Here is a 16,372-nt window from a genome sequence, read left to right on the forward strand (position 1 = left end):
AAAAAAAAAAAACAAAACAAAACAAAACAAAACATTAATGTGAAGACAACTCGGGCTACAGAAAACACTCTTTAGCCCAACTTTCTATCTTCTTAAAATGTTAACATTTCTTTTAAGCTACCAGATGGCACCTGTATGCATAGACTATCATATCTTCAGGAATCCTGTATATTTCAGACTTTTGATCTCGCTTCCAGTTCATGAAGTCAGGATGTGACTGTCAAGGAGATACATTCATTAAAATTTCATGTTATTATTTTGTTTCATCTCAATAAATGTTGTAAGCATTATGATAATATAATGCTACAAATTAATAACTCCTTTTCAGAGCAAAGCTGTATCCCATATGAGTATTTATGATTGATGAGAAGTCTCTAGAAAATCTAAAACTCAGATAGTTTCTCATTATCTTTGTTTTCATACATCTTGGTTCTTTTTTCATTTTTCAACACTGTTTCCACAACAGTCATATTCTAATACGAAATATATGCAATCCACTCCTTATGTCTACATTTTTCCAGTAGGGTATAAAATCCAAAAGCACAAGAATCTAACCTTTAATATGTATGAAGATTCTCACAAGGTGTCCCATGTAAAGGAGTTTCTGGACATTTTAGAGTGACAAGTGTACAAGATTTGTTTAAGAAGCAATGAAGACAATTCTTAGCTGCCACACAAGTGTGAACACCTGAGCTTGAATCCATAGAACCTACATAAAATGTCTAAGGAGGTAGGCATCATTCCAGCACGATTGTGGAGGCAGAGACACAGTTCACGAAAATTGTGTTCAATAAAATACACTTACAGGTAACAAGCTTAGCCAGAGAACGTTGCTTAACTGATGAGCTTCATGTTCAGCGTAATGGTGCCATCAAGGGAAAACACAGATGTAGACCATGAGTTTTCACGTATGTGCACAAATATATTCCTGTATATGTGCTTGCATGCAGACTAACACGTACAAGTACCACATACAAAACATCACATTAGACATGTAATATAAATTAATTGATAAATAAAATTGTAAAAGGATTTGCATAAAGAAATAAAAATCCAAGATATAATCCTTCCAAATTGTTTACCAATAGCCACTTTAAACAATGTTATTTTATATTTTCAGATATCAACATGGCAGGGGAACCCAAACCCTACAGACCAAAGCCTGGAAGTAAGAGACCCCTGTCTGCACTTTACAGGTAAGAAACATCATCCCATTCCACATATGAAATGTTTGCCACTTTGTGAGACAATATGTAATGCAAGCAATTAACTAATTAAAAACAACAATCTTTACTCTTAAATTCTGGTGGTCAAACACACACACACACACACACACACACACACAACACACATTTGAAGGCATAACAGATGCTTAATATTCTTACATATATACCTGCCAATCCTGTTCTCTTGCTGCAACAAAAATATTTGAGATAAACAACTTAAAATAAGACATACTTCATTTCATCCCATGCTTTGAATGCTTTAGTACACAATTGGCTGTGTTGTTCCTGGGCTAATCATTAGAAAGTTTGCTTTTGGAAAGGTTAGAGAAGCTACTTTGTGACATACAGGAAACAGGTGACAAGAAAGGCATTGGAGTTTAGATTTAGAGGCACATCTCCAGTGACTTACTTCCTCTAATCAGACACACATGCTAATGATCCACTCAGTAGATTTATGAACTCAGTAGATTTATGCATTTATGATGTCCACATCCTCATGACCCAACCTCATCTCAAAAGTATCACCAGGTCTAAATAAAGGCATAAACACATGAGCTTTTGAAAAAGTAATTCATTATTCAACTGCAGCAATAATCATTCCATCAGGCTGGACACATTGCTTAATGGTGAAGGATGCTTGCTTTTCTTCCAGAGAACATGAGTTCTGATGTCAGTATCATGAACGGTCTTCACTGTTGACCATTGCCCACACGCCATGTACTGTAGTGTCTCCAAGTTACTTGGAGCGTTTTTATTTCAGTCCAATATGATAAATCAAGAACTTGAGGTTACATTTCTAGGTAATTTTTATCAGGTGGAGTATCATGATACCAGTAGTCAATCAACCCCATATCAGCAGACATCATACACCATCTTTATATCTGAATATAAATTAATTCAGCCCATTTTGTTAAGCTATTGTCTCTATTGAGACAATCTAATTCTTTTAGTTTCTATCTTAGTTCAGGATTTTATAGCTAGAAAGAGACACTCTGACCACAGCAGCTCTTATTAAGAAAAGTACTTCATTGAGGCTGGCTCACAGGTTCTGAGGTTTAGTTCATTATCATCTTGTGGGAAGCATGATGGCAAATAGACAGACATGGTGCGAGACTCATGTAGCTGTGAGTTCTACATCTGGATCAGTAGTCAGTAGGAAGAGAGAGAAACACTTGTTCTGGCTGGACATTTGAAACTTTAAATCTCTCCTCCAGTGAGACACTTCCTCCAGCAAGATCACACCTACTCCAACAAGGGTACACCTCCTAATTCTTTCAAATAGTGCCACTTCCTAGGAGTCTCTGGGAGCAGTTTTCATTCAAATCACCACAGTGTCCTAAGGTTGATAGTTATAATTTTTCATTCTATTTTTGTCTCACTTCTATATCAGTTCATCAGGGACTATATCCATTTTCAAAGTAGATACAATTTAGACCTTGATTGCTCTGTATTCATGCTTATTAACAAGTGTAAAATGTGGTTGATCTAAGAAAAAAGACAAAAGTAACTTCATAGAATATTCAAGGTTTATTGTTTGTTTGCTTGTTTGGGTGGCTGGTTGTTGTTGTTCTTTCACAACCAGTTTTAGGAAAAAAACAAACACTGTACAGTTAAGCCATATGTCCCACTTCATGTGTTTTTTGCACTTTTCTTTTTTAACTTTAAGTGCTGACTTTGCATCTGTCTCTGTAAAATTCACTTTAGTTAGTGTTAGCAAGTTGTTCCAGGCTATTGAGATCTCTATCATCCGATTTATTGGTACTCTCCCAGATATGCTTCATCATTCAGTGAATATCCACAGCAAAAGAGTTAAGAGAAGTGTTGAGCAAGCCTTCCTCCTTTATTGATATCATTTGGTTAAAAGAGACTTAAGCAATATGTGATCAGATGGAATGTGTTCTGATAAGGAATAAAAAGGGTGCTCATGAGAAGGGCCCATGCTGTTCTCTTGTCTTTATTCTCTGAGCAAATTAGCAGAGACCCAGTTGCCTTTCCCAAACTAAAACATAAAGAATACAAACAGATCTCTTGGAAGGTCCTATTTACACTGACAATCCTAAGTCTATCCAGTATGTAACCACCAAAGATTTTCAAGCTATTGTGAAAAAAAATGAAATGTATTTATCATCTCCTTTTGGATGTCTCAACGTATTCAATATAAAAATAGGTACCTAAAGGTATTCAACCTAAATAAAATATTTTATAAAAACAGGTAGCAAGAAGAATAATTTCTTATATTGACCATAAAGTAATAAATACACAGGGATTAAATCATTACCCTTGATTCAAATGGTGTTTGTTTCACCTTATTTGTTGCAAAGCTAAGCACTGCCAAATTATTTTATGGTTAGTTTCATTTTAAATGTATGCAAATACAGTTGATGCTAATACAGAATCTTTAAAGTAATGTATTCAATTATTAACAGAGCAAGCAGGCAAAGCTTTTCTTTCTTCTCTTATCAGGGTTACTTGTGTCTATATAATGCTGTTAGTTTTCATATTTTCTCTGTTCTGGGATTTTTTGATTTTCTTATGGAGATGAAAGCTCATGACAGTATACTAATGCCTTTCTGTAATTTTTTTGTATCAAGTTAAATTGAGTTGCAAATGCAAAAGAATTGGAAACAAGTTTTGTTTAAATATACTGTGCTGTATATAAATTACATCAGTGGGGAAATATTCATTTGTCCTATTTTTATCTGTTAAAGAAAATTAAAGTTGAGGTAAATGCAAATTAACAGATAGTAACAAAGAAAACAAAAAGGAATGACTGAGCAGCTGAGAAAGAAACCCCTTTTTAAATATAGTTTTACTCCTACATAAATTTAATATTACTTTATTTTTATAGGGGGAATATTTCTGCAGTCTTTATTCACCTATTTAGCACACAAATGCAGCAGGGTGAGATTATATGTCTTACTGTATAAATAAGAAATCTAAGTTTTGAAAAGAATAGTAGATTTCCTTTTAATCCAGGGTACCAAGATTAGAAACTGAACTCTGATCTTCACCTTCTAACTGGTGACCTTGTCATTAGAACACAGATTTTAACATTCATTTACCTGCTAGCACCTTAACTAAAATAAATTATACAAATGAGGGCTTTTTGAGTCATCAATACCAGTAATCAATCATGTCTCTGTCTATGGATACCATGCCAGCAGGTGAAAGGCCAAATACTGCATATCAGATACATTTTAACAGCAATAAAGTTGGCATCTACTTTTGCAATGTTAAGATCTAAGGTCCAAGTTACCTAACATCCTGGATTCCACATTTCCTTCTTACCTTTCTAGTTTCTTCCACATTAACCTTGCACTCAAGGACATGTTGTACCACTTAACTATATTATTTTACTGTTTTTTATTTTATTTTGAAACAACTGTAAATTGTTGTCTTAGCTGGTCCTGAACTCACATCACAGCACATTGTACGCATTGAATTTATGATTCTCCTTCCTCAGTCTTCCAGCTAGCTGGAATAACATACTTGTATCATGTGTCCTAGCTGTAATTTTCTTGATCATAAAATATCCTGTATCTGAGGTGAAATTACATCCCCCCATCAGAAGAGGCAATGTCCTCTTGGAAATGATACAATCTGTATGTCCTAGTGTTGGAGGTTTGAATCTATTTCTTTACACTCCATGAAATAGCATAGTTCTACTTGTCCATCCATCTACTCATGCACTTTACTACAGCCACAGAGCACTTATTTACTATGCTTACAGGGGTCAAAGGACTGCTGGTACAGAAACGTAAGACTACAGAGTAAGAGAGCATGGCAGTGTAAAGTGTGTTGTCTGCATATTTAAAGGAAGTTCCTCATTTAATATATGCTTTAAACTGTTGTGTCACCATCAGATGCTCCATCAGGGCCTGTGCCTGATCCATGGTAGGACCTTCTTCACCACCCTCACATCTGCCTTGTCACCATCACCGGCCACATTCTGCTTTCTCCACCCACCGACACAGTGACACTTTACATCTTATTTTCAGAGGAGTTTTCAGTTTAGTCATACAGCTTTCATTTGTACCTACTGTATATTTAATTTATACAGCATACACAGTAGATAGAAAAATAAATTATGAGAATTAAAGTAATCTGTCTGAACTGCACACAAGTTAGATGCAGAAATAGATGAAGACATCCCAGATGCCTGCATGTGCTTCAGAAGAAGACAAATGAGAGCATTCTATCTCATTTCTGAGTGGAAGGAAGTGGGGTCTCTAGAAGTTATAGGGAGAAGGGGCTGCTTGAGCTGGCTTCTAAACAAGTAAGGACTTCATGCAAAAGTAAGGGCATAATGAGCAGAGAAAACATGCAAAGACTGAAGCACAGAGGAGACAGAGGAGTGCCTCACAGTGGGAGCTGGCATGGTTAATTTGGAAGGGAACAGGAACATCCTGTTGGTAGGGCCTGTAAATATCTCTATGCATGATATTAATATTAGGCTTTTATTCTGCAGACAACAAGAGATCATTTAAATATGTAACTGATTTGAAGTGATCTGTGAGTGAGTGAGTGAGTGAGGTCCAAAGTTTCTAGTGTAGGCAAAAAGGGAATGATCAGAGGAATGAGATAGAAGAAAGAGGAGAGACACGCTAAGCATGGAAATGCTCAGATGTAACATCTGTACAAGGGAAAAAAAATAATTCTCTATGAATTCACAGAGACAGGCAATTCATTAAAATGGCTCTTGAAATAAAGAAGTCTCCCATTAGGGTCCATTTGTAAATGGAACATAATTAATCATTTCTGAATATTTCATAAATATTGGACCTAGTCCTAACAATGAATAGCTCATCCATTCTGCAGGGAAAATACTGTAATTTTTAATAAATTGCTCCTTCAAATGTTCTGTGTACATTGCAAGTTTCTATGGTGCTCTGAAATTATGATTCTCCCCTAGGAAGCAAGTTTTCCCTCATGCTAAGTTCCAATTAATGCTAAATAATTGGTAAATGACAATTATGATTTGACTTTTTTGCTTCTGCTTATAAAGCAGACAGGGCTTTTCACTATGGTTCGGGTACAAATAACAAATACAGCAAATACACCAAGGAGGAAAGGAATATTCATCAAAGCTAAGCAAATGCAGTTTTTCATCAAGTAGTGGCAGCCTTCTGCCATACAGAGAACACTCCTTGAAAGATGGATCGCACAAAAGGTTTCATCTCATTAACTTTCAAGAGGTAATTAAGTACCATTTTCAAATATTGTGGGCATCACACGGGTTCTTTTGTATCCAAGAAGACATTTCTAATCAAGATACCATGAAGAAACTTTAGGCCTTCTTAGGATTGGAAAATGATAGCCTTTAGGTACCAGAATCATCTTTTTCAGGCCATCTTCACTGGTACTGGAAGTGATGAACATGGGAGAGTTGTTTTGGTGATCAAAATCAGAGCTTGTCTAAGCAAAGTGACTGTAGTAAAATACCCATGGTGATTTATTTTTCATTCCATTGGCATGGACTTTGTTATCTTTCATAACGGTTTTGGAATATCTCAAGGAAAAGATTCTGTGCCTCCTCCCCCCAGGAGTCACAGAATGCCTTCTGAGCTATTGACAATAGAAATTAAAATTATGGAAGTTAAGATCTAATTCATTGCTGGAACAAAGTAAGTATGGAGAAAATGTGGCCTGAACATCTCTAGCTTGCTGGCTTCCTCAGCTCACTGAGTTCATTATGTAACTTTTGATTGTGATATTTGATTTGTTTCTCCTTTGATAGTGTCAAGGACAATACACCCTCACTTGCTGAAGTTTAATTTCCTCTGTGGATAGCTTTAGCTCTGGAACAGCTTCTTTCCATTCCCCATTTTTAGTGAGGTGGTCTCACCTGAAAGGCAGCCCTCTTTGCGTCCAACGTGGAGCATGTGGATGGAAGGGAAGTACCTTTCCCCATCCCTACATAAGTACATCCTATCTTCCTCCTAAAGTAGACAGGAACCCAGCATTGACAGACATGGCTTCTTTGTTTCAAAAGTGTTGTTTTTTTTTGGTTTTTTTTTTGTTTTTTTGATGGGTAGGCTGGAAGGTCATGTAGAAGCTCCATTCAAATTGGTCTTATTTTAGTTCTCCCAGGCCTACAGATTACTGACATATAGTTGATAAAACTGATAAGAGAAAATATCCCCACAAAAGTGTCTAGATTTAAAATTAAATATATCTGTGTACATGAGGCTAAATTCTCTCACACCAAGGTTCTTTAGAAAACATGCCTTTAGGACTGTTGTCATGTTTTTGTATCAGGACAGATTTCAAACATGTACTTTATTGACAGTGCACTTAAAGGTTTACCAGTTGGTTTTTTTTATTATTAATTAACTATTTTATTTATTTACTGGCTAAATGCTGGTCCCCTTCCCATTTCCCTTTATAGTTCTTCCCCCAGGTCCCTCCCCTTTGACTGTGAGAGGGTGTTAATATTCAGATATCTCCCCACACACACTGTGGCTTCAAGTCTCTAGAGGATTAGGTACATTCTCACCAATGAGGCCAAACAAGTCAGCCCTCTGCCACATATGTGTCAGGTTCTTGGACCTCTTTGGTTGATGGCTCAGTCTCTGGGAGCTCACAGAGGTCCAGGTTAGTTGACACTGTTGGTTTTCCTATGAGGTTGCCATCCCGTTCAGTTCCTTTAATCCTTCCCCTAACTCTTCTATACGGATTCCTGATCTCTGTCTAATGCTTGGATGTGAGTATCTGCACCTGTCACCATCAGCTGCTGGGTAGAGCCTCTCAGAGAACAGCCGTGCTAGGCTCCTCTCATGCATATCCTTTTGAGTCTGGGTTACTTCACTCAGTATAATACTTTCTTAATTCCATCCATTTGCCTGGAAATTTTAAGGTATCTTTGTTTTTAATAGCTGAATATTATTCTATTGTGTAAAGGAACCACATATTCTGTATCCATTCTTTGGTTGAGGAGCATTTAGGTTGTTGCCAGTTTCTGGCTATTCTGAGTAAGGCTCCTATGGACATAGTAGAGCATGTGTCCTTGTAGTTTGGTGGAGCGTCTTATAGGTATATGCTCAGGAATGGTATAACTGGGACATCAGGTAGAACTACTTCCAATTTTTGAAGGACTGACAGATTGAGTTCCAGAGTGGTTGTACAAGTTTGTGGTCCCACCACCAATGGAGAAGCTTTACTAAGAGTTGATGCAAATATTCCTAGTGAAATGTTAGACAATGGCTACACAGCAAACACAGCATGACCAGTGACATGCACTAGCATTTCTTCCTTTTAAAAATGATTAATGTGAACTCATTATTAGAAATTAGATTTATTTGACCAAAAGGCAGTGTCACTACAACATAGGAATTGTAATCATCAACATTAATTTTTTGATGAATTTAATTATAAGGAAACTAACAGAAACCAGTGATGAAAAGAGACAGTGGCCAGGACACAGCAGTGAGCAGGAGCTTTGGGCATAAGACTCGTGAAGGATGTTCATCCCAAGAAGGAGGTAGAGATTTGCATTAGGAAAGGCAAGAGGCACAAACAGTCAAGCACGATTATTTTAGCTGAATGTTTGGAAGTGATAATGTTGATAAGCTTATAGTCAACTAAATATGTTAATTTATCATATAGCTTCTCAAAGCAAAAGCTTTTTATTGATCTCTACTTTGTTACATTTTGTAGCTATTGTGTAATTTTGATTTTTTTTTATTTTGTAAGATTATAATGTGATGTGATCATACCATTTATCCTTTCCTCTTCTATCCATTAAACCTTCCCATATAGCTCCCTGGTTCTTTTTTCAAACTCATCACCTCTTTCTTCATTAACTATTGGTATACAGACGTACACATACACACACACAAACACACTCCTAAATACATAAGTTCAACCAGCTCAGTATGTAGAATGTTACTTCTGTGCATGTTTTCAGGGATGATCATGTGGTTAACCAAATACAAAAGCAGTTAGTGCTTTAGCTTACGGTACATTCCTCACAATTTAGTGCTAGGCAAATGTCAGTTACAAACCTTTTCACTAAAAGTGTTCAAATAAATGCTGACACAATACCAATAAAAGTAGTTCTGCTGCAGGCAATGCTCTGCTAAGTTAAAGAATGGCCTCTTTGTCATTTTCTGATTAATTTTACTGTACAAATTCCTATTATTATCTTCTTCCCCTTAGAGCAGGACATGATAGTGATAGAGGGGTTATTATAATGTAATGCCTTAACACAGGGTATCTATGTAAGACCTTTGTGATTCATATTATTAAAAAGTCCAACATCTGTTCACTTGATTTGAGGCCAATTTTTTAAAACATGGAAGTAACAGCTCAGGAATTAAAGGGTAAGATCAGGCAAAAATGTAAACATATTAAGAAAATGCGTACAATGACAAGAGGTTATAGCTCTTTCTCTAGGATGTATCCCACATGCTCAAATCTCATAGCAAAAGTTAAAACAATATGAAAGATGTAGCCAGTATCTCCTCTTTGCAACTGACCAGTCCCATAGAAATTTTTCCAATGAAAATTACCTAAATGAACCCTAGAACACAGAATTTAAAAGATAAAGGATTATGTGGAAACAGCAAATTTTACATGATTTCTTGTAGACAACATTTAAAGGAGGGATACTTAGTGTAGTAAAGGAAGATACTCAAATATTTGAAAATTTAGTTTTCTTTATTCTTTTCTTGTTTTCTGGCAGAAATGTATTGCATAGAGTTTTATCTACCATCTAAAATTATAAAACTATCATTTTATACCACATGTATACACATACATATGCACATACACGCATGTACACACACACACAGAGAGAGAGAGAGAGAGACAGAGACAGAGACAGAGACAGAGAGACAGAGAGAGACACAGAGACAGAGAGAGAGAAGGGGGAGATAATTTAAAGCTGGTAACATTCTCATGAATTCTCTCAAAAATATAAAAAGTATTATAAAACAAACAAATAAAACATGCAAGATTCCTTTATAATTCACTCAAGGCAACTTTCCATACTGCGAATCCTCCGATGTGGGTTTGAATGGTGGCCTGCATCCACTGCCACAGGGCTAAGGCCACAGGAGAGGCAGGAAGCAAGAGTTTTGACTGTGCAGACCCCATGGGTTGAGCTTTGTGAAGCCTTGGGTCCCCACTCTGAGGCTGGGGATGACAGGTTCTCAGACTCTTGGGCAATACAGGAGCTGTTGGATCTACCCCAGGACTGAAGGAAAAAAGGCTGGAAAGGGGCTCCAGCTGGGTCTGACAGGGATCAGAGGGTCCTTTGCTTGCTTGGCGGGCAGCTTGCATTGGTGGAGACCTTGGCTGGGAGCTCTGAGAGGCTTTCTGCAGGAGGCTAGGCCACCTGCTCTTGAGAAGGAGGCCTGCTCCATTGCTCCCCAGAGCAGATCCCGATGAACAGAGACAGTCCATGGTTTTAATGCATTTATTGCCATGGAGGAGAGTTGTGACGAGTGAAACCTTACCCCACTTTGGTTAAATACCTTTTGCAGAGAGGAGTGTCTGGGAAGGGGAGCTTAATTGGCTAAGTCCTTCAGACCATTAGGTGCCTCACTAAAATGGAGATCTGTCTTAAGCCTACATGATCTATGGTCACAACCTCTATCTTTGGAGGGGCTTGGGGCATTGCCCTTATGTGACTGATGGCCACAGACCTATAGCATGGAGAGCTGTGGTCTCATGCCAGGATCCTGGTGTCTAGGGGCCTGGCAAAAGGCCTACTGTTCCTTGCAGAGTTATCTGCAGGGTCTCTGGGGTTTTAAACCTAGCTCAACCAGAAACCAGGCTGTGGTTAATGGTTCCACACTCTGGCAAATTTACCACCTAATAGAATTTTACAATGGGGTTCCAGGGTCTCCTAAGCTTAAATTTCACACAAATTTAAACACTTATATAAGAAAGTAAGAGTGGACCAACTACTTGAGGGCTTGATCACCCAGCCTTCAAATGTATAGAAAACTAAAGCATGCATGGGTGTTTTCCACATGTTACACACTGACCAATGGACTGGCTACTTCATTCCTCTTCTTTGATGTAAGAAGACATGAATTAAGGTAATGTTAACATGATGTTGAAGGGACTGGAATTTGTGTTTTCTTCTCTTAGTCTCTAGGTGAGAAAGAAGATAGAGGGAGATTTTACATTACAGCTTGGAGCCTATTTTTAATTACTTGTTTTCTTGAAAATACATGCTCTTTGATCCAAATTCTTTCATCAAGAAGATTCACATACAGCCTTTAAAACCATGTGCTCCTAACCACTATACTGTATGTCCACACCAGAGCGAATTAGTGGAGTGTGCATCTCATCTTTTCCCCGAATGGAAGGAAGATGGTTTATATGCATTACCTTTTAAAGAATTATATCATTCATCACCCATAAGTTGAAAATTCTTTTTTGATTGTGGTAATTTCACTTGTTTTCTTTACCATTATAAATTCTTTGTTCTTTTCACTGAATTTTAATCCAGTGTCTTGCTTTCTTTCTATAGAATATTTCTTAGTGTTGGGAGGTTGTCTGGTGCTGGGTTTTCAGATACTAAATACTGACCCCCAAGATCTGACTGCTCCAGGTGAGCAGATCTGCACTTATACCAAAGGATGCTTTGGTTGTCTTATTTTCTAACTGGTTAAATAAATATGGCTGATGGCAAATTACTAGGGAGAATAGAGATAGGCAGGGTTTAGGTTACTGGGCTGGAGTTCACAAGAAGAACAAGAAGAGGAAGAAGGATAGTGGGGAAAGAGGGAAAGGAAAGGAGACAGAGAGAACAGGTTTCTATTAGACATGATAGACCAGCAGCATGTTGCCAAGTAAAGTCCCCCTGAGGACAGACTGATGGAGCAGAAATAACAAAGCTGTGACTTGATCAGCAAGTACATAAGGAGTGGACCTGGGGAATTAACAATCTGGAGTATAGAAAAATAGATTACTGGTAATTAATTCAATAATTATGCTAAAAATAATTTTAAAATAATCTATTGGACTGTGCCTTGATTATGGGAAGGCTAGCAGGGTCATATTAATAACTAATAGAGTTATCACATAACATTTGAAAAACCATTAACTGCTTGGTAAAAGATTTAGGACATTGTGCTTCCTAAATGAGAAACAAGTAAGTTACCTCTTATTTTGAAGGGCTACCCCATAGTCAGTAACTTTTATCCCTTTTTTGTTTACCTTCATTTATATTAAAACCATAGAAGGTGACCTATTTATTCAAGTTGTAATCATATACCTAGAGGATCATGGAGGAGGGGTTATGAACGAAATAGAAATATGCTTTGATTCTTGGGTGTAACAAATTAACAATGAATAGTTAGAATATTTAATACTAGAGTGTTACCTTTTCACTGTGCAGCTGAGAAGGATATTAAGCTAAAGTATTTCTCCATCCCAGGAACATTGTTCACAAACATGGTAGAAGAGGAAAAAGCTTGAAACCATAATGTGGTTCTTATCACAAACAAATCCCTGAGAGATTGAAACAGAGTAAAATACAAATTCATAACCAATAAGCTAAAACATAACAAACTTATATGTCATATAAACAGTCACTAATCCCCTAATGACATATAAAACATCATTGATTCTAACATTCTGAGTAATGTAGTCCTAATTTATGTTATCTAATTGACTTGCAGAGGAAGAAAATTAATACTCTTCTCATGTCTTTTGGACAGGAGATAGTTTGACTACTCAGGACAAGGTGCCATTTGAAGTTAATATCCTCCAAACACTCTGTATTAGGTTAGCCTTTCATTTCTGTGACTAAAAATGTTAGAAAATGGTGTTAACCACTTATTTATTTTGACTAATAATTCAGATGAGTCAGTCTTTGGCCACTTGTTCCATTGTTGTGCCCTTGGTTTGAGGTTGAAACCTCCCAGTAGAAGGACATGGTGGAACAAAAATGCCAATCAAATGAACAGAGACACTGAAAAAAACATCAGGCACAATAAATACCGCTCAGGGCCACTTCCAAGTGGCCTAATACCCCAAGAAAATCTTACCTTCTACTTTCCACAATCTTCAACTATGATGTCATCTAATTATGAATCTATAATAGATTAACACCTTAATGAAGTCAGAATCATCACCATCTAATCACTTCTCCAAACTCCTATGTCCGACCATTGGCAATTGAGCCTCATACAGATAAGAGTTTTGAGAGACCCTTCATATTACCTCCTTAACATTCTGGTCCTGAATTCCCAAGGCCTAGGTACAGATCATACTGCAAATTTATTAAGTTCATCTTCAATGTCACAAATTCTTAATACTCTAGCATTTTTCAAATTTTCTGTGAGACTCATGACAGAATCATAGCTGAGTAATACATGCATATATATGTACACACATATACTTATACACATGTATATATAATGCATATATATATCCAGATTATATAATGTGAATCTTCTGATATATATATATATATGTATATATATATATATATATATGAATGACAAATTAAACCCTGTAGCTTTATTTCTAGGATCCAAGGCACATGGTGCTTGATATAGATTCTAATAGGAATGGAAGTTCTATCTCTTGTTGATTGCAAGCTACAAGGGCTCTTTTGGGGATGGTTATGTCCACTGCCTACAACTTTTGTCATCATATTTTATGTGTTCCTGGAACCTTCAGCTTCCAGGGGTCTCTATTATAGCCATAACTCTTGTATTATGCATGTCTGAAAATTCAGTTTAATGTGATTGATGTCAGTGCTCAACACAGCACAGGAAAATGCTAGGAACGTTTGGTTCATGCCTTAAGTGATCTCTAAATGTCTCGGTTACTGAGTATGGATACAAACTTTCCTAGGATCCTAAGAGGTTCTGTGTGAACAAAGAATCCTGTATCTCTCTTCTCAAAACAAAGTAATTTAAAAGCATTTGTGCCTTTGTGTACATAGACTTACAGTAGAAAAGATCTGACCAATTTCTGAGGTATTGCAGTGGCCTTCTTCGTTCCATGTGCCAAGTACTTGAATTCTTTTTGATAGTGCTAATCTCTTTCAGAAGCCACACATTCATTGATCCCAGTATTATTCACACCTATTTCTCTAACTGAATTGCAAAGTTCCAGATCCCTGTACTCTGCTCTCCACTCACAGGTATCACAGTAAATCTGGCTAAATGCATTCAGTAATACCACACTTCGGAGTGCTGAAAGCTTCTCCATCAAATCAAGTAGTCTGTTACTTTTAGTTTAGATTGCAAGATCAAAATGGAGACATATTCTTTGCCAAAACATAATTAGCCACTGCAATATCTCAGAAATTGGTCAGGTCCTTACTATTATAAAGGATAAGGTCTTCTAAATGACTTTGTTTTGAGAAGAGAGATCCAGGATTCTTTGTTCATACAGGGCCTTCTAGGAGTGTTTGTATCCATGTTCAATCACCCACACATTCTTTACATTCCTGTCAGCAATCTTTTTTCAAGATCTCCTAAGAAATCTCTATTTCCAGGGTTTCTCTAGTTCACCCTTCCAAACTTACCAAACACTTCCCAACACACTTGCAAATTGTTTTGTTCTTCATAGTCAGGTAATCAGGATATAATCTTCTTGATGTAGATTTTCTTTCAATCAGGGTTGTATCACTGTGAAGACATAAATGATAGAATTTAAAGGAGAAATGTTAGATTTGGTCTCTACTGTCATCATGTCTCATCTTTACAATGTGAATGCCTTTTTATTAACCACGCAAATTATTTTTATAAATGCTGGTATCCTACCTGGCTGAAAACGGTTGAATTGAGACATAGCATTGGACACAGGGCAAAGTATTGATGATTTCTGGCTTTTTAGTTCTCTAACTGTTCTGTGCTTCATTAAGCACTGGAAAACTTAAGTAATATTTACTTAATAAACTTTAGTATATAATTCTCTGGCAATTAGCATATGCTGTATAGCAGTGGGGAATTCAGTAGAGTATTTTGCTCTCTTTTCTGAACAACTAGCAAGGAGACCTTCCCAGGCCTGACTAGCTAACTCCTTGGGATCTAGAGGGGAAAGAAAGAGTCACTCACATATACACATACATATACACATACATACACATACTCATACACATATGTATACTCGTACACATACATATACACATATATGTACACACTACGTAAAGTGGAAAATGGCTACAACACTACATTTGAATGGATGGATGGATGGATGGATGGATGGATGGATGGATGGATGGATGCATGGATGGACAGATGGATGGATGGACAGATGGATGGATGGATTGGATGGATGGTTGTCACAGAGCCCCCAAAGCTCATTATTATTTCTTTTCTCTGGCCTTTTTATAGAGAAAAGTTCTTTAAAACCTTACCTCATAGATAAAATGTTACACAAAATAAGAGTTACAAAAGGATGTTGATATTAAGTTCAAAGCAGTGTTTCATTTCATATGCTCATTATACGTTCAAAGCAACACTTTCTCATGGCCTTATCTATCAAAGTGCACACTTGTGACTTCATCCTTGGACTTGAATACTTTTTCTTAAACACAAGTTTATCCCAAGCCTATTTCTCTTTTTAGTGTAATTATGAAAGCTCATTGTATTTCTTATTATGTAGCCTTTACTTACTTACTTATGAGGAGTAGGCACATTTAATTCTTGATTTTAATATTATTACATCTTTCTGGCAAAACAACTAAGACCATCCCTTGAAAATTTCTTCCTAAAATTACTTGAATCAAATAAGGAATTCTACAAAATCATTAATTCATCTCAACAACATTAATTCATGAAACTGCAGAAAATCTGTTCAATAGGGTGGGGTAACCCACAGGTATTACATTAATTTAATAATGACAAGAAAGACATATCAGCTACTTGAAGCAATCCTGAGATGAAGTCTCTTTGGGACCATACCTCATAGAACTCACCCATTGCCGATCATGCAAAAATGGTAGGGCAGCTCCAGGAAGACCACCTGCTGGCTTTAGTCTATCCTAGATGACTCTTGACATATAAAATTAGATTATTTTATGTTCTTTATATTTTATCCTGGTCAAATAAACTTTGAAAATAATTCTTAAAAATAATGGGGTAAAAATGTTATGTTAAAAAGTTTTCAAACCTTAACTCTAACAGTTCTATTCCTAGAAAATTGAAGTTAATAATATCTTAGTATGGATT

At 36.7% G+C, this 16,372-nt stretch overlaps 1 protein-coding gene across 7 annotated transcripts in view; it reads left to right on the forward strand.

The window, feature by feature from the left end:
- Ralyl (RALY RNA binding protein like) overlaps positions 1 to 16,372 on the forward strand; it is a 677,233-nt gene that overhangs the window by 537,649 nt on the left and 123,212 nt on the right. For all 7 annotated transcript variants that reach the window (XM_029475035.1, XM_021157482.2, XM_021157480.2 and 4 more), the window contains one exon: positions 1,121 to 1,196. In XM_029475035.1, the coding sequence (XP_029330895.1) occupies positions 1,121 to 1,196 (76 nt within the window). The remainder of the gene's footprint in view (positions 1 to 1,120; positions 1,197 to 16,372) is intronic.

This window comes from Mus caroli, chromosome 3, assembly GCF_900094665.2.
Source record: "Mus caroli chromosome 3, CAROLI_EIJ_v1.1, whole genome shotgun sequence".
Taxonomy (NCBI): Eukaryota; Metazoa; Chordata; class Mammalia; order Rodentia; family Muridae; genus Mus; species Mus caroli.